The sequence below is a fragment of the Protomyctophum parallelum genome (assembly GCF_964188405.1).
Source record: "Protomyctophum parallelum genome assembly, chromosome: 19".
NCBI lineage: Eukaryota > Metazoa > Chordata > Actinopteri > Myctophiformes > Myctophidae > Protomyctophum > Protomyctophum parallelum.
In genome coordinates this window covers 4,520,688-4,539,310 of record NC_139717.1, presented here as the reverse complement: position 1 = coordinate 4,539,310, position 18,623 = coordinate 4,520,688, and the positions used below count along the sequence as shown (strand labels likewise).

Here is an 18,623-nt window from a genome sequence, read left to right as displayed (position 1 = left end):
GATATATAACGCACCTATAGTTCATTTTCAGTGAGACCTGCGTTTTTGCGCGGAGGAGCACTGCATGGGGAGCGACAACGCAAGCGTATTTACGCGAACTCGCGGTCCCGTGAATTTGTTGCGGCGCGTTGCTCGTTTCATGCACACGCCCCGCGCGACTCACCAGACCTGGATACGGTTTAGCTTTTTTTAAATTCTTTTTTACGCTTGCGTTGTCGCGCCCCCCCTCTTGAGCAGACCTGGAGGAGACCTGTCTTTGATCCAGACCTGGAGGAGACCTGTCGTTGGTCCAGACCTGGAGGAGACCTGTCATTGATCCAGACCTGGAGGAGACCTGTCTTTGATCCAGACCTGGAGGAGACCTGTCGTTGGTCCAGACCTGGAGGAGACCTGTCATTGATCCAGACCTGGAGGAGACCTGTCTTTGATCCAGACCTGGAGGAGACCTGTCGTTGGTCCAGACCTGGAGGAGACCTGTCGTTGATCCAGACCTGGAGGAGACCTGTCATCGATCCAGACCTGGAGGAGACCTGTCTTAGATCCAGACCTGGAGGAGACCTGTCATCGATCCAGACCTGGAGGAGACCTGTCGTCGGTCCAGACCTGGAGGAGACCTGTCGTTGATCCAGACCTGGAGGAGACCTGTCTTAGATCCAGACCTGGAGGAGACCTGTCGTCGATCCAGACCTGGAGGAGACCTGTCTTAGATCCAGACCTGGAGGAGACCTGTCATCGATCCAGACCTGGAGGAGACCTGTCGTTGGTCCAGACCTGGAGGAGACCTGTCGTCAATCCAGACCTGGAGACCTGTCGTTGATCCAGACCTGGAGGAGACCTGTCTTTGATCCAGACCTGGAGGAGACCTGTCATCGATCCAGACCTGGAGGAGACCTGTCGTTGGTCCAGACCTGGAGGAGACCTGTCGTCAATCCAGACCTGGAGACCTGTCGTTGATCCAGACCTGGAGGAGACCTGTCTTTGATCCAGACCTGGAGGAGACCTGTCATCGATCCAGGCAAAAACGCCCGCGTTCCTCGCTTCACGTCTAAAAAGGCCCTTAATTCATGCCTAATCGTGCGGTCATGTCATACGACACATTATGTGTATTCAAACTGTTTGAAAACACATATTTTGTTGTACGAAACACAGCCTTTCGACGGAGTATAATTTTTAGGCTTTTATGGTTGCACAGTTTGCCTATGTGTATACTAGTTGAAATATACAGGTGTAGTGTCTTTAGGATTTGATACCCAAATACATGTACATCAGATGGAGTAGTTTTTTTTCTCGTTTTTTATAACGTTGATTTTTTTTTATATACCCTGCCTTGACGATGGCAGTTACCGGTTGACCCGATTTGTGGTGACGCTGGCGTCATGAAAAAGCACATATATATATATACATATATATATACAAAATGTTTACAGTTGCGTTCTTTTTTGCCTTGTCATCTGTCCATTATTGTATTTGTTTTATACTGCTTTATATATGATAATACATAAACGTGTATGCAATGCCCGTTAATCACTTGATGTGATTTATTTTTAAACTAACTTCTAAGATCTTTCTGTCATGGATGTTGCGCTGTCAAACAGCTGTGAAAAGTATGCAGAGATCGTATCAACCTGAGCAGTATTTCAGCATCTACTTTGGAACTGTACCTATTATTATATATGTCTTTGTTACTCTGCATAGATTAAAAATTTATTTTCTAATGACAATAAAGAGTCCTGATTCAATCCTCACGTCACAAAATATGCATAGCATGCCAAGGTTATTAATTATTACAACAGTTAAAAGGTCTCATATCAAAATAATATAATCTCTCTACATCATAGATTAAAAGAAAATGGTGGGATTGCTGATTTACTTAACTTTTTTTTGCCATTTTTCATGTTATATTAAATAAAATGTGTCTCAACATCAAGTTTAACCCATTCTGGGCGGGAACCCCTTTTGGTGTTTTAAGCATTATATTATGCTTTAGCTAATGAAAAAATCAAAAATTGGAATCTATATTCTTTCAGAGCGAACGTTTTTAACTAAAATATTTGCTTCTGGGGGGGTCCCTGGAACAACATATTTTCAGATGGGGGTCCGTGGCCAAATACATGATAATTCTGGGAGTCTTTGACATGAAAAAGGTTGAGCACCACTGACATAGAAACATACAGTAGGTTTTTCAGAAAACTGGTAGGATTTAGAAGACATTTTGTAGAATCGAGCACAGGTCTAAATCGGTTAAAGGCATTAAATTCAAATGTACTTACATTGTTATAATAAGTAATGTATCTGGATTATTATTTAAAAAAAGAATTGAGGGCCCCTCCTATGACCAGCTTTTGGTGTATGTGCAGCTGTGCACAAACGTCCTAAACACAAATAATTTTGAGTGTTCGTGTAAACACAAACATTGAAGACGAAGGTGAAGACGCAAATTCTGATTGGCCAGAGTGAGATTTGAGTGGCGCTAGCCCCTCCTGTATTCAGCTATAGTACTGTAGGCCTACTGTAGATTTTTGTCCTAACACAAACATTAAATGCCGTCGACAATGAATGGAGTAATCTACGTCATATGTGGACGAGCAAATCGTCTTTATCCCAAACAACACAAACATTAGATGCCATTGACAATGAATGAGCGCCATAAGAGCGCCCCTCACTTCACCTGGGTGTGATTTTTTTAAACTTTCAAATCAACCTTGAATTTATAAGGCATTTTGGTTTACATAACTGATAACTTTACGCCTCAGTGCTCAGGCACTGTCAAGAGTAATCTAGTAAGAGTATGACAGAGTCTATAATCTACTTTTGATTGATTGAAATATGTATTTGCAGAATTACAGTACATTTCAAGCACAAACTCAATACAAAGACTGTTAACTGTGAGTGGACGACCCAATTAAGCATTACACTTGTTTACAAGTCCTTCTACACTCTGGGTAGGTCCGGTATGTGTAAAGGTTGTTTGCTGTCGTAGTAAATAAGGCAGTGTGTTTTTGGGTAGGTCCGGTATGTGTAAAGGTTGTTTGCTGTCGTAGTAAATAAGGCAGTGTGTTTTTGGGTAGGTCCGGTATGTGTAAAGGTTGTTTGCTGTCGTAGTAAATAAGGCAGTGTGTTTTTGGGTAGGTCTGGTATGTGTAAAGGTTGTTTGCTGTCGTAGTAAATAAGGCAGTGTGTTTTTGGGTAGGTCTGGTATGTGTAAAGGTTGTTTGCTGTCGTAGTAAATAAGGCAGTGTGTTTTTGGGTAGGTCCGGTATGTGTAAAGGTTGTTTGCTGTCGTAGTAAATAAGGCAGTGTGTTTTTAGGTAGGTCTGGTATGTGTAAAGGTTGTTTGCTGTCGTAGTAAATAAGGCAGTGTGTTTTTGGGTAGGTCCGTTATGTGTAAAGGTGGTTTGCTGTCGTAGTAAATAAGGCAGTGTGTTTTTGGGTAGGTCTGGTATGTATAAAGGTTGTTTGCTGTCGTAGTAAATAAGGCAGTGTGTTTTTGGGTAGGTCTGGTATGTGTAAAGGTTGTTTGCTGTCGTAGTAAATAAGGCAGTGTGTTTTTGGGTAGGTCCGGTATGTGTAAAGGTTGTTTGCTGTCGTAGTAAATAAGGCAGTGTGTTTTTGGGTAGGTCCGGTATGTGTAAAGGTTGTTTGCTGTCGTAGTAAATAAGGCAGTGTGTTTTTGGGTAGGTCCGGTATGTATAAAGGTTGTTTGCTGTCGTAGTAAATAAGGCAGTGTGTTTTTGGGTAGGTCTGGTATGTGTAAAGGTTGTTTGCTGTCGTAGTAAATAAGGCAGTGTGTTTTTGGGTAGGTCTGGTATGTGTAAAGGTTGTTTGCTGTCGTAGTAAATAAGGCAGTGTGTTTTTGGGTAGGTCCGGTATGTGTAAAGGTTGTTTGCTGTCGTAGTAAATAAGGCAGTGTGTTTTTAGGTAGGTCTGGTATGTGTAAAGGTTGTTTGCTGTCGTAGTAAATAAGGCAGTGTGTTTTTGGGTAGGTCCGTTATGTGTAAAGGTTGTTTGCTGTCGTAGTAAATAAGGCAGTGTGTTTTTGGGTAGGTCTGGTATGTGTAAAGGTTGTTTGCTGTCGTAGTAAATAAGGCAGTGTGTTTTTGGGTAGGTCTGGTATGTGTAAAGGTTGTTTGCTGTCGTAGTAAATAAGGCAGTGTGTTTTTGGGTAGGTCTGGTATGTGTAAAGGTTGTTTGCTGTCGTAGTAAATAAGGCAGTGTGTTTTTGGGTAGGTCTGGTATGTATAAAGGTTGTTTGCTGTCGTAGTAAATAAGGCAGTGTGTTTTTGGGTAGGTCTGGTATGTGTAAAGGTTGTTTGCTGTCGTAGTAAATAAGGCAGTGTGTTTTTGGGTAGGTCTGGTATGTATAAAGGTTGTTTGCTGTCGTAGTAAATAAGGCAGTGTGTTTTTGGGTAGGTCTGGTATGTATAAAGGTTGTTTGCTGTCGTAGTAAATAAGGCAGTGTGTTTTTGGGTAGGTCTGGTATGTGTAAAGGTTGTTTGCTGTCGTAGTAAATAAGGCAGTGTGTTTTTGGGTAGGTCCGGTATGTGTAAAGGTTGTTTGCTGTCGTAGTAAATAAGGCAGTGTGTTTTTGGGTAGGTCCGGTATGTATAAAGGTTGTTTGCTGTCGTAGTAAATAAGGCAGTGTGTTTTTGGGTAGGTCTGGTATGTGTAAAGGTGGTTTGCTGTCGTAGTAAATAAGGCAGTGTGTTTTTGGGTAGGTCTGGTATGTATAAAGGTTGTTTGCTGTCGTAGTAAATAAGGCAGTGTGTTTTTGGGTAGGTCTGGTATGTGTAAAGGTTGTTTGCTGTCGTAGTAAATAAGGCAGTGTGTTTTTGGGTAGGTCCGTTATGTGTAAAGGTTGTTTGCTGTCGTAGTAAATAAGGCAGTGTGTTTTTGGGTAGGTCCGGTATGTGTAAAGGTTGTTTGCTGTCGTAGTAAATAAGGCAGTGTGTTTTTGGGTAGGTCCGGTATGTGTAAAGGTTGTTTGCTGTCGTAGTAAATAAGGCAGTGTGTTTTTGGGTAGGTCCGGTATGTGTAAAGGTTGTTTCCTGTCGTAGTAAATAAGGCAGTGTGTTTTTGGGTAGGTCCGGTATGTGTAAAGGTTGTTTGCTGTCGTAGTAAATAAGGCAGTGTGTTTTTGGGTAGGTCCGGTATGTGTAAAGGTTGTTTGCTGTCGTAGTAAATAAGGCAGTGTGTTTTTGGGTAGGTCCGGTATGTGTAAAGGTTGTTTGCTGTCGTAGTAAATAAGGCAGTGTGTTTTTGGGTAGGTCCGGTATGTGTAAAGGTTGTTTGCTGTCGTAGTAAATAAGGCAGTGTGTTTTTGGGTAGGTCCGGTATGTGTAAAGGTTGTTTGCTGTCGTAGTAAATAAGGCAGTGTGTTTTTGGGTAGGTCCGGTATGTGTAAAGGTTGTTTGCTGTCGTAGTAAATAAGGCAGTGTGTTTTTGGGTAGGTCCGGTATGTGTAAAGGTTGTTTGCTGTCGTAGTAAATAAGGCAGTGTGTTTTTGGGTAGGTCCGGTATGTGTAAAGGTTGTTTGCTGTCGTAGTAAATAAGGCAGTGTGTTTTTGGGTAGGTCCGGTATGTGTAAAGGTTGTTTGCTGTCATAGTAAATAAGGCAGTGTGTTTTTGGGTAGGTCCGGTATGTGTAAAGGTTGTTTGCTGTCATAGTAAATAAGGCAGTGTGTTTGAATCTGCATAAAGGGTGGGTTCACATCTCGCCCTCCCACCCCTCAGGCCTCACTGGTGCGAAATCGGGTAGGAAGAAACGGGGACGCGTCCGGCGTAGAGCCCGCCTCTGTTTCCGGTCATCCGTTGTAACCGGATCCGGTCATTCTGTGAATTTATCCCTCATCCCTGACCATGTTATGATGTTTAGATTGCGTGCTAAGCTTAAAGGACAACTTTAGTTTTTTTTTCAACCAAGGTTCATGTTTTAGGTCGTTATGAGAGAAAGTAAAAGATGAGTGTTAATTTTTCTTCATTTGTTGCTTTCTTTTGTTTTAGGGATTTTAGCAGTTTTTGACAGGGGGGTGCGGGGGCATTCGAGCATGGGGCTAAATATGTATTTTTATTTTTGTTATTATTATTTACTATAGTCCTACTAGACCCCAAGAAATTACATCTGGACACAAAAGATCACGGGATCTACTGAATGTGTCAAACTGACATTGAGCCTATGACACACAGTGTGGCTTCCCCCCAGTAGGCCTCCTTCACATTCAGTAGATCCTGTGATCTTCTGTGGCCAGATGTAATTTCCTGGGGTCTAGTAGGACTATAGTAAATAATAAAATAATAAATCGCCAAAATATTTAGTAAAGAAATACATAATTTAGCCCCATGCTCGAATGCCCCCGCGCCCCCCTGTCAAAAACAGCTAAAATCCCTAAAACGAAAGAAAGCAGCAAATGAAAAGAAATGTACAACGAAAGTTGTCTTTTAATTCCTAGGCCTAGTTTTATTTTTGATTGAATAGTGAATACAATACAATACAGTACATTATAACAACTGTAGGCTACTTATAAAACTCAGTGTCAACTTTCAAATCACTTTTGAAAACATATTTGTACACTAAAGCCTTTTTCTTTAGATGTATCATGTTGCTCATTCTGATCTGTCCATGTATATGAATATACATGGCAAAGCATATACATGTAGGCTATATGCTTTTGGTTCTATATATCTGTCTTATTCTGTATATGCATTTCATTTGATTGCTGTTGGCTATCCCTTGACACTGTTTGTTTGTTTGATTGATTGATTGATTGATTAACAGTTTGCAGAACTACATTTACAAGTACAACTCAATACAAAGACTGTTAACTGTGAGTGGACGACCCAATTAAGCATTACACTTGTTTACAACAGGGTCCACCATTTTCAATTAATCAAAAGCACTTTGTAAGCATCTGTAAAGCACTTTGTAAACATTGTTTTCGAAAAGCGCTTTATAAATAAAGTTTATTATTATTATTATTATTAGGCTATAGCCTACTGTAATACAGTAACAGTGTAGTATACTGTACTACTGTATAATCGTACCACGTGGTGCGAGTATTACACAACAATGGCGCTAAAAGTTTTAACAAAAAGCCCCCAGGGGCTTTTAGACTAAATCCCGTGTGGGGGCAGCCAGAGAATGCTGACGGGAAGCATTTCCATTTTGAAAATTGTGGGAGTCAACCATAGAGTTATAATACACACACACACACACACACACACACACACACACACACACACACACACACACACAGAGGGAGTGACAGATCAAACGACGCGGCTGTCTGGGTGAGAAGGAGGGAGAAAGTTGTCCATCTCAAGCTAATAACTACTTTTTCGGTCATAACTTCGAAGTCAAGTAAAAAAATGGTAAGTGACCGTTTGTTTAATGTTATGATTTGGGGATATCATTCGTGAGCCAGACTGTTTGTTTATAATGTCTATTTTCAAATGCTTCCGCATTCGGAGATATTGTGGAACTTTGTCTTTGTCTGTCTGGCTAAACTTTAGAGTAGACTCTAGAATAGATGTATAGTTTAGATTGAATGTTTTTCTCAACAAAGTGTCAAAATGTCTAAATCGATTCAAAAACAAACAAACATCTACGAGAGTTTAAATCTTTGGCTATGGTGTCGAGTATGTCCAAAAGTATAGGCTAATGATCCACGTCATGCACTGCATCTATAACTAAAAACTATGGATTAATCTGTTATTGTAATAATACGCCATAATCATAATAATGGCTTGAATTATAGCGCCTTTCATGAACACATGTGGGACGCTTTAGGACAATAATAATATGAATAATAATACAGTAAGCCTGGGAGAATATAGGTGTCTTTTCAAGGCAGCCTTTTAATGTACAGGAGGGTATATTTTATTTATTTGACAATATATTTCCAAACCCCCTCCGGGCGTTGGGGGCCCAGCTGCCCCACCGAGATTTCAGATAGGGATGGCGGCAGCAGCACTGTACAACAGTACAGTACAACAGCAGCCATATTGATATTGTCATAAATGGTTGTATAACTTTAGCCTCTACTTCCAAAGTTCTACCTCGTGTGTTAGCTTACCGAGTGGTGATTACTATTCACCAGTGGCGTGCGCAGACATTTAGACTGGGGGCAGGTGCTCAAGTGAAAAAAAAGGGCACCTTGTGCAGCGCATTTTGGTCCTTAAGCTATTGAAAAATAGCAGATCTACAAGCTCATAGCGCGCCACCGAGTGGCGCGCTACGAGCTTGTAGGTCTGCTATTTTATTTATTTATCGAAGAACCACTGACATAGAAACATAGCTTTAGATTGTGGGGGGCCTAAATAATATAGTGGAAGCGTTTTTTTTATCAAGATTTGATCAATGTCACCGCATGGTCCACACACCACAAATTAAGAAAAGAAAAAAAAACTTTTTATTATTATTTTATTTTAAGAGCAAAATTGCCAAAAGGGGCAGGGGGTGCTCTAGCACCCCCTAGTGTCTATCTGTGCACGACACTGCTATTCAGGTCAAACGGGATGAGACGTCACGTCAGGGTGCTGCTTAGCTGTGCATTGGCTCACTGGGGAAGGATCAAAGGCCTCTAGACTATATTATTAGCTGCCTCCCTCCATGTTCAAATGCAAATAGTTGAATAGTTGTCTGAACTTGTCTGGCAAATGAAATGCAAAACCCGGGTCTACCTGTTCTGGTGGGGTGGAGGAGGAGGTTGAACTTGGGCCTTTCAATTCATCGAGTTCCACCTTTTGAAAGGCAGAGAGAAGAAATAATCAGCTGGAATTGCTTTTCTTCAGGCGTGTAGGCCAGTGGTTCCCAAACTTTTTCACGTCAAGGACCCCCAAATTGATACTAATTAGCCCCGCGGACCCCCATTTCAAAGGATATGCCAGGGACCCCCCATAAGAGCTCTAGTCAGTGATTCTTGACCTGTTTCAGGGACCCCCAGTTTGACATGCATTAGTCCACGGACCCCCCATTCAATGGTATTTCTATCTCTGAGACCCCCAATTTATATCGGAAAATCAATGTTATTTTAACTCTTGAGAGTGTACACATGGACCCTAATGGGTCCATTTGGTTCCAAACTATCATTTAGCTGGGGGACCCCCTGGAACTCCCTCAGGTACCCCTGGGGGTCCCCGGACCCCAACTTTGGGAAACACTGGTGTAGCCTGCCCTGTAGATTTGAACGTTACCTCCATCAGAATTGTCTTTCTTGTAGTACAGTATATTTAACCCATTTTGGGAAGGCACCCGTTTTGGTGTTGGCATCATGTTATGCTTTAGCTATAAGCTCATAGCGCGCCACCGAGTGGCGCGCTACGAGCTTGTAGGTCTGCTATTTTCGAAAAATCGAAGAGCGACTGACATTTTTTAGAATCTGATCTCGGGTCAGAATGGGTTCATCAGACCAGTGTGTGTCCAGTGCGGAAACCTCGTATGAATCTGATCTCAGGTCAGAATCACACTCACCTTCCTTCTTTCTTTCTTCTCCCCGTGCAGCGCGAGTGTATTTCAATCCACGTGGGGCAAGCCGGCGTCCAGATCGGGAACTCGTGCTGGGAGCTGTACTGCCTGGAGCACGGCATCCAGCCCGACGGGCAGATGCCCAGCGACAAGACCATCGGCGTGGGCGGAGACTCCTTCAACACCTTCTTCAGTGAGACCGGGGCGGGGAAGCACGTCCCCAGGGCGGTCTTCGTTGACCTGGAACCCACCGTCATTGGTCAGTTTTAATAGTTTGAACCATTTTTTTGCAGCAAATCACCAGAGCCTTAGATATTATAGACAGAGTTACGCAAACTAACTGGGGCTTCAGTAACAATGGCGGCTCTCCTACATAGACTTCTATTGAGAATGGTGACAACCAACTGGGACAAGTCCTGGACCGGAAGTATAGGCAGAAATGCATTGGATTCAGGGCAACACAGCCCAGCTTTAATGATCTAAAATCCCTTTATTTTACATTGTTTTGTAGTAACAGTACAACATAAACATTAAAGAGACTTTAGTTGTCACTGTACAACAGAGGCGTCAGGTTCCTATAACGGCGGTGGGTGCAGCCTTACGGCCTCTGGTAAAGTAGATATGGCGGTCCCCCGTCCTCACTTTTGAGGAACTCCACGACATCATGAAAGGTAGACAGTGGAACTCTATGCCGCTTTGCCATGGCAAGCAACATGTCACGATGCAGTGTCAGCAGCTCACTGTCAAAATCACTCCCATAGAACTGCACTATGCTTTTGCAGTCGCCCTTCCCGACAAGAAACTACCTGGCAGCAGAACAAAAGCCACCTTATTAGCATTTTAATGCCCATGGGCGGCGGCCCAACACCTATCTTGCGCCCAAGCGCCCCCAACCCTCCTTAAAGCCAAAGGTATGTGACTACGTGCATGACAACATGTCCACTGGGGAAGGGACATTGCAGTCAGGACAGTGGGTGCATATACTGCATATTGATATTGGCGCCGCTTATTATTTTGCCCGTGGGTGCTTCTGCGCCTGAGCACCCGCAGAGTTGACGCCGCTGCTGTACGATACTTTAAAACAGTTGCACACATGCTTAAAATTGCTCTTATTTGCGCCGCCCTCGTTGAAAACAATGTATTTCCAACTCCAGCTCGTCTCAGTTCAGGCTGCATGAACAGCACTACAGCGCTCGGTTTCTGCCCCCTCAATGTCCTAACTCTTCTAATTAGATGGCAATCACTAGCAACTTTTAACCCATTCTGAACGGGAACCCATTTTGGTGTTAGCATCATGTTATGCTTTAGCTATTGCAAAATAGCAGATCTACAAGCTCATAGCGCTCCACCGAGTGGCGCGATACGAGCTTGTAGGTCTGCTATTTTTGAAAAATCGAAGAACGACTGACATTTTTAGAATCTGATCTCAGGTCAGAATGGGTTCATCAGACCAGTGTGTGTCCAGTGGAAACCTCGTATGAATCTGATCTCAGGTCAGAATGGGTTCATCAGACCAGTGTGTGTCCAGTGGAAACCTCGTATGAATCTGATCTCAGGTCAGAATGGGTTAAAAAAAACAAAAGTACCAATGCTATAGTCAACCATTTCCTTTAAACCCTTCCATCACAGATGAGGTGCGAACAGGAACGTACCGCCAGCTGTTCCACCCCGAGCAGATGATCACAGGAAAGGAGGACGCCGCCAACAACTACGCCCGAGGACACTACACCATCGGCAAGGAGGTCATCGACCTGGTCCTGGAGAGAATACGGAAGCTGGTGAGGGCACGGATTCTACTAAAATGTCTTCTGAAAAGTCTATGTTTCTATATCGGTGGTCCTCGAAGTTCTTTATGTCAAGGACCGCAAATATTATATGTATTTTGCCGCGGACCCTCATCTTGAAATATGTTGTTCCAGTGAGGGACCTCCCAGAAGCAAAGATTTGAGTTAAAACATTCGCTCTGAAAGAATATATATTCAAAGATTTGCGCCACATTTTCAAGATTTTTCAGAAAAATAGCAGATCTACAAGCTCGTAGTGCGGCACTCGGTGCCGCACTATGAGCTTATAGATCTGCTATTTTTCAATAGTTAACGACATAACATAATGTTTAAAACACCAGAAGGTGTTGCCGTCCTGAACGGATTAATCACTTTCTTAGCAAAAGTGCTTAACTTCAGCATTAACTGACTAAAGACAGTTGTGTTTTTGTGTTTCCCCCCTCCCAGTCTGACCAGTGCACCGGCCTCCAGGGTTTCCTCTAACTGTGTGTTTGTGTTTTCCCCCCCAGTCTGACCAGTGCACAGGCCTCCAGGGTTTAGGGTTAACCGTTTCAGTTCATACGACGCCTGAGGCCGTCATAAGGATCCCGAAATATTAGTGCCTACGACGTCTGTGGACGTCCTATAGCGACGTCCCAGCGACGCGGGGCGAGATAAGAATATTCAGAATTTTTCCTTTTTCTTTTTTGGCATTTCGCTTTTTGCTTTCCGTATGCTAACGCTCAGTGCAATTATTAGCTTGTCATTGACTCCCATGTTAGCGCGGCGGAAAGAATGACTCGTATCTCCTAATCCAAGGTGCTCTCCAAGGTGATGAACGGATCGATATGCTGGCGCTTCATTTCTGCTCCTCATCCGTCTCTCCCGCAGAATATTAACTTTTTTGGAGCGTAAAAAACTTAATTAAGATGATCGGGGATGTGAGGTCTCTTTGTAAAGTCAACTTTTTTAGGAAAGTGTTTCCGGTTCATGGCTTTCAGAGTAAAAGCGATCAGACAACTCTGGCACTGGAGCTTCTATTTTGATGCACTTCCGGCACTGATTGTGTTTTAATTGTGTGTTTGTGTTTTTCCCCCCAGTCTGACCAGTGCACCGGCCTCCAGGGTTTCCTCTAACTGTGTGTTTGTGTTTTCCCCCCCAGTCTGACCAGTGCACCGGCCTCCAGGGTTTAGGGTTAATTGTGTGTTTGTGTTTTTCCCCCCAGTCTGACCAGTGCACCGGCCTCCAGGGGTTCCTCTAACTGTGTGTTTGTGTTTCCCCCGACAGTCTGACCAGTGCACCGGCCTCCAGGGTTTCCTCTAACTGTGTGTTTGTGTTTTTCCCCCCAGTCTGACCAGTGCACCGGCTTCCAGGGGTTCCTCTAACTGTGTGTTTGTGTTTCCCCCCCCAGTCTGACCAGTGCACCGGCCTCCAGGGGTTCCTCATCTTCCACAGCTTCGGCGGAGGCACCGGCTCCGGGTTCGCCTCCCTGCTCATGGAGCGTCTCTCCGTCGACTACGGGAAGAAGTCCAAGCTGGAGTTCGCCGTCTACCCCGCGCCCCAGGTGTCCACGGCCGTGGTGGAGCCCTACAACTCCATCCTGACCACGCACACCACCCTGGAGCACTCGGACTGCGCCTTCATGGTGGACAACGAGGCCATCTTCGACATCTGCCGCAGGAACCTGGACGTGGAGCGTCCGTCCTACACCAACCTCAACCGGCTCATCAGCCAGATCGTGTCCTCCATCACGGCCTCGCTGCGCTTCGACGGCGCGCTGAACGTCGACCTGACGGAGTTCCAGACCAACCTGGTGCCGTACCCGCGCATCCACTTCCCCCTGACCACCTACTCGCCGGTCATCTCCGCCGAGAAGGCCTACCACGAGCAGCTGTCCGTCTCCCAGATCACCAACGACTGCTTCGAGCCGGCCAACCAGATGGTGAAGTGCGACCCGCGCCACGGCAAGTACATGGCGTGCTGTCTGCTGTACCGCGGCGACGTGGTGCCCAAGGACGTCAACTCGGCCATCGCCGCCATCAAGACCAAGCGCAGCATCCAGTTCGTGGACTGGTGCCCCACGGGCTTCAAGGTGGGCATCAACTACCAGCCGCCCACCGTGGTCCCCGGGGGAGACCTGGCCAAGGTGCAGAGGGCCGTGTGCATGCTCAGCAACACCACGGCCATCGCCGAGGCCTGGGCGCGCCTCGACCACAAGTTCGACCTGATGTACGCCAAGCGGGCCTTCGTCCACTGGTACGTGGGCGAGGGCATGGAGGAGGGCGAGTTCTCCGAGGCCAGAGAGGACATGGCCGCCCTGGAGAAGGACTACGAGGAGGTGGGCGCCGACAGCGTGGGAGACGAGGACGAAGAAGACGAGTACTAGACTTAAGACTAGGACACTTCTCTTAGTTTGTCTTTTTTCTTTCTCCGGTTTTCCGTTATTATTAGCCCGGAAGTAAATATGCTGGAAAAATGAGCCATGTTGTGACGTGAGATGATCCCAAATCGACCTGTTCTGTCATTGCTGTGATTGTAACTTACGATTAAATGCACCCAATGGGTACTACGAATGGTTGGTCTGTGGTTTATGCTTAACCCGTTCTGACCTGAGATCAGATTCTAAAAATGTCTTCTACATCCTTGACAGTTTTCTGAAAAAGCTACGTTTCTATGTCAAGTCGTTCTTCGATTTTTCAAAAATAGCAGACCTACAAGCTCATAGCGCGTCACCGAGTGGCGCGCTACGAGCTTGTAGATCTGCTATTTTTCAATAGCTAAAGCATAACATAATGCTAACACCAAAATGGTTTAATTTGACTTGTACACTGTTTCTGTTCAGTCCGAGTCATTGGGAGAACTCTTGAAAATTATATTTTTATTAGGGATGGGCTGATATCAATATCCGATATAATTAATTTGCTGTTATGGCCGATAACCGATATTACCGATGTCGATATGATCTCATTCTGTATTTTAAAAAAAATGATAATAATTTTCTGAAAAATACATAACAGGGTGTCTGCACTCTGCACTGCAGGCTTAGGCAAGGTTATATTTAACTATAATACCTTTTTATATTTTATAGTGTGAGCTTGTAGATCTGTTCAAGGTGTTACTTTGGGGCTTGTTTAATCTGTAAAGACAGACCGATTAATTAATCGGACTTGATTGATTAATCGAACCGATGCCGATTAATCTAAAAACAACTAGAATCGCCCGATACCGATGTGTTTGCTGATTAATCTTCTCACATCACTAATCTTTATGACACAAAGTGTGGTTAATCTTAATTGTTGAAGTGGTTATGCTTATTATGTTTGGTTATTTGATTTATATATTTAGATATATATTTTAAAACCAAGTAGCTGTAACATTTGAGGTAGCTTTATTCAACAAACAGCAAGGCTTTAAAACACTATGGCAACTTCCAATAATGTGTTGGGGGTATTAAGGTAAGTACGTAACATGGAGTGTAATTGTTCAGAGGAGGAGAGGGGGGGGGGATATGATTCCCTGCCAAGAAACAAGAGTTCTGAAGATTTACAGCACTTTCATCATTAAAATGGAATTTCACTTTAAACCACTTCTGGCCTCGTTTAGTTTGAGAAAAGTAGTTTGGCCTGTATGAATGTTTATTCACAGTTAATGTCTCCATCTTGTGGAGACTTTAGAGAACTACATGACTTGTAAGTTGTCACTGGCTGGATTCCTTCTTGGGCCAAAAAAACATTGAAACCTGCTGCTGTAGTGTGGGGACAAACATAAGAAGGAAAACAAAGCTTATTGTTAAGCTTATTGCGGGTACAGCATGTGTTTGTGCACACAGGTAACACTTTGTTTCGGTGTGCAAGTGGAAGAGACCTAGGCTGTGTCATAATTGAAAGTTGAAAGTAATGAAAAAGACTAACAATAAAATGAAAACATGGCATTTCATTGCCGACCCTTGCTCTAGGAGAGGTTTTCAACTGATTGTGAACCAGGGACCACTTGGGGAGTTAGAATCAACCTGGGGACCACTGTTGTGTAGGGTGGGGATATGAACCAGGGACCACCTGGGGACCACTGTTGTGTAGGGTGGGGATATGAACCAGGGACCACTGTTGTGTAGGGTGGGGATATGAACCAGGGACCACTGTTGTGTAGGGTGGGGATATGAACCAGGGACCACCTGGGGACCCCTGTTGTGTTGGGTGGGGATATAGGCTAAGATTAGTGCGTTTGTAACACTTGCTCTGCATCCCATGTGTATACATCCCACTGTTTCTCAACCAATGGTAATTTCCTAATAATAATGACTCAACCAGAGTGCACTTCCACCTCTTGAGATTCTTACTCCCTTTTTCTGTTCAATTTCTTTACCTCCAACTTGTCCGTAAATTACTACATGGATGGTCATCATAGGTCACCAGGTCATTCAGTTCACGGTTTCTCAACTAGTGGAAAGGGGAAGAAAATAAACATTAAATGCGTGGTCAGGGACCACATGCAATACCTCCACGGACCACCTGTTGAAACCCCCCTGCTCTAGCCCATTCTGACCTGAGATCAGATTCAAACGAGGTTTCCACTGGACACACACTGGTCTGATGAACCCATTCTGACCTGAGATCAGATTCTAAAAATGTCAGTCGCTCTTCGATTTTTCAAAAATAGCAGACCTACAAGCTCGTATCGCGCCACTCGGTGGCGCGATATGAGCTTGTAGATCTGCTATTTTTAAATAGCTAAAGCATAACATGATGCTGACACCAAAATGGGTGCCCGGTCAGAATGCTCAAGACATCAGATAGGTACTGGTACTGGGTTTAACTCGTTTTTAACTCATCTTTGCTTCTGAGGGGTCCCTGGAACAACATATTTTCAGATGGGGGGTCGACGGTCAATTACATATATTTTTGGGGTCCTTGACATGAAAATGTTTGAGAACCACTGACACAGAAACATGAGCTTGTAGATCGGCTATTTCCAGCATGCAACCAAGTGTAAAATGACTTCTACTGGATCTCTTGTCCACTAGTCCCTTCCTAACATTTTAGTCTAGTTTTTATTTGTTGACAAAATTGTCAGTATATTCAGTGTTAGTTTTAGTCACCATAGCTTAGTTTTCATTTAATGTCCATTTAGTTTTCGTCAGTGAAAAAAGGTGGTCGACGAACATTTTTCGTCTTGGTTTTAGTCGACGAAATCAACACTGTACTCTACTGTATAGATCTCCAATTCTGTGTTGTGAATGCTAGTGTGACCTTTAACCCCAGGCAGCTGCCCATCTGCATGAGCTGTGCTAGCTGTGCCCATGCGTAGGGGGGTGGGGGGGTCGGGTCTGTGTCCCATTCTCTCCGTCCCAAATTAATCTTCTGGTATGAAAACAGAACCAGGGTGATAGAAGAAAAGCAGCGCCCAGGCCTCCATATCAAAGGCCCCAGAGCAGAGAAAGAATAGGGACAGATGCAAGCTATGATGATGTCGTTTTATAGGCTGGCTTTGTGTGCAACAAACAGCCTGTCAAAGAAACAACACACTGAATATGCATGTGCACCATTACTTATATATACATTATACACACACACACACACACACACACACACATGCTGCATAGATTGGGGCCCGACATTTAGGCCCGACGTCGAAATTAAAAAAAAAAATCTTCTAAATCATGACAGTTTTCTGTATCAGTGGTGCTCAATAAAGTATCCCAAACATTATCTGTAATTGGCCAACGACCCCCATCTGAAAATGAAATATATCAAAGATTTGCGCCACATTTTCACGATTTTTTCCAAAATAGCAGACCTACAAGCTCATAGCGCGCCACTCGGTGGCGCGCTATGAGCTTGTGGATCTGCTACTTTTCAATAGTTAAAGTATGACATAATGCTTAAAACACCAAAAGGGGTTGCTGCCAAAAATGGATTAAGGGTGTGTCGGTGAATATTGTGTGATATGATGTGACTAATTAGAAGTGCAAAACTCTTTGTTTTTAACTATAATGTCCAAGTCAATTGAATGAAGTTCAGTGTGAGTTCCATCATGTTGCTCACTTAAAATACATGATATTTAAGTAGGAGGTAAATTCAAGTAATTGATCCTGCTTCACATATATTTCACCATTAGGTAACATATCAAACATTGGTATACAGTGAGATAAAACGTCAACCAAGTACTATTTTAACAGATGTTAAAGACTTTATTCTAAAGCTCTCAATGGTCTTGCACCAAGTTCCTACTCTGACTGCCTGCCTAAGATTTTTTATTTCCTCAGTTTTGCCTTATTCACTGGATTTTCTTTGTCATTATTTTAATGTTGTTTTATGCTTTTGCTTTTCTTCATTGCTCTGTAAAGCTGAGCTGAATGTCATGTCATGAAAGGTGCTATGCAAATAAAGTTATATTATTAATGAATACGCCAAACTTCTGGAACATTCACAAAAAGCCATTTGAAAACTGTTGGGGAAGATTCCACCTGGTTGTAAATACATACTCTTTACATGCACATTAATTAGCTTATTTGGAAGCAAAAACAACAACAGAATAATTTAGGTAAATTACTCCTCTGATGTGGTATTAATAAAAACAAACAGCTATATCTGCCAAAAAATCTAAAACAAGCCATCTTTCATCTGAATGGACACAAAGACTTCTTAAACCCACATCTTTTTCAGCAGTCCGATTGGAAATTCACACATTTGGCCAAATTTTGAAGACGAAGATAAACCCCCCCCCCCCCCCTCACATCCCACCAACAAATGGACCCCTCGGATATCGATGCACTTCACAGCCGCACGCTGCCAATTAACCCATTCTGACCCAAGATCAGATTCTAAAAAAAATGTCAGTCGTTCTTCGATTTTTCAAAAAATAGCAGACCTACAAGCTCGTAGCGCGCCACTCGGTGGCGCGCTACGAGCTTGTAGATCTGCTATTTTTCAATAGCTCAACATGATGCTAACACCAAAATGGGTTCCCGTTCAGAATGGGTTAGCATGGCCTTGAATGCGCTAATGGAATCTTGAGTGGTCAATAAAAGTAAATAAATGAAAGGAACCCTTGTGTCATGTGTGTGTTTCCCTATTCAAGCCAATTAGGACCATGGAGTATTCTCATGGTAATCCGACATTTGGGGGTGTTTTGTTTGTGTAATCTCCCGTTAATGAATTCGGTGTTTTTCCGATAAACGGCGTTGTTGTGACATTTGTGTAGGTGCACGGCAGGCTGGAGAAACAAAGACCTACATTAGCAACTCATTGTCCGCCGTGATTATTAACCCATTTCGGGCGGGAACGCCCTTTTGGTGTTTTAAACAAAGCATTGTGTTATACTTTAGCTCTTGAAAAATAGCAGATCTACAAGCTTGTATAGGTCTGCTATTTTTGAAAAATCGTGAAAATGGAAAAATAGCT

General features: G+C 43.5%; 1 protein-coding gene across 2 annotated transcripts in view; it reads left to right on the top strand.

Annotated features, from left to right (window-relative positions):
- Window positions 1-13,796, top strand: part of LOC310877303 (tubulin alpha chain-like) — a 69,460-nt gene extending 55,664 nt beyond the window's left edge. Inside the window, exons 2-5 of one of the 2 annotated variants that reach the window (XM_083791118.1) lie at window positions 7,303-7,365; window positions 9,497-9,719; window positions 11,090-11,238; window positions 12,635-13,796. In XM_083791118.1, coding sequence (XP_083647244.1) covers window positions 7,363-7,365; window positions 9,497-9,719; window positions 11,090-11,238; window positions 12,635-13,609 — 1,350 coding nt within the window. In that variant the 5' untranslated portion in view covers window positions 7,303-7,362 and the 3' untranslated portion in view covers window positions 13,610-13,796. Of the gene's footprint in view, window positions 1-7,240; window positions 7,366-9,496; window positions 9,720-11,089; window positions 11,239-12,634 lie in introns of those variants that run through there. The other variant, XM_083791117.1, reaches the window with a different exon arrangement.
- Window positions 13,797-18,623: the final 4,827 nt, after the last annotated feature.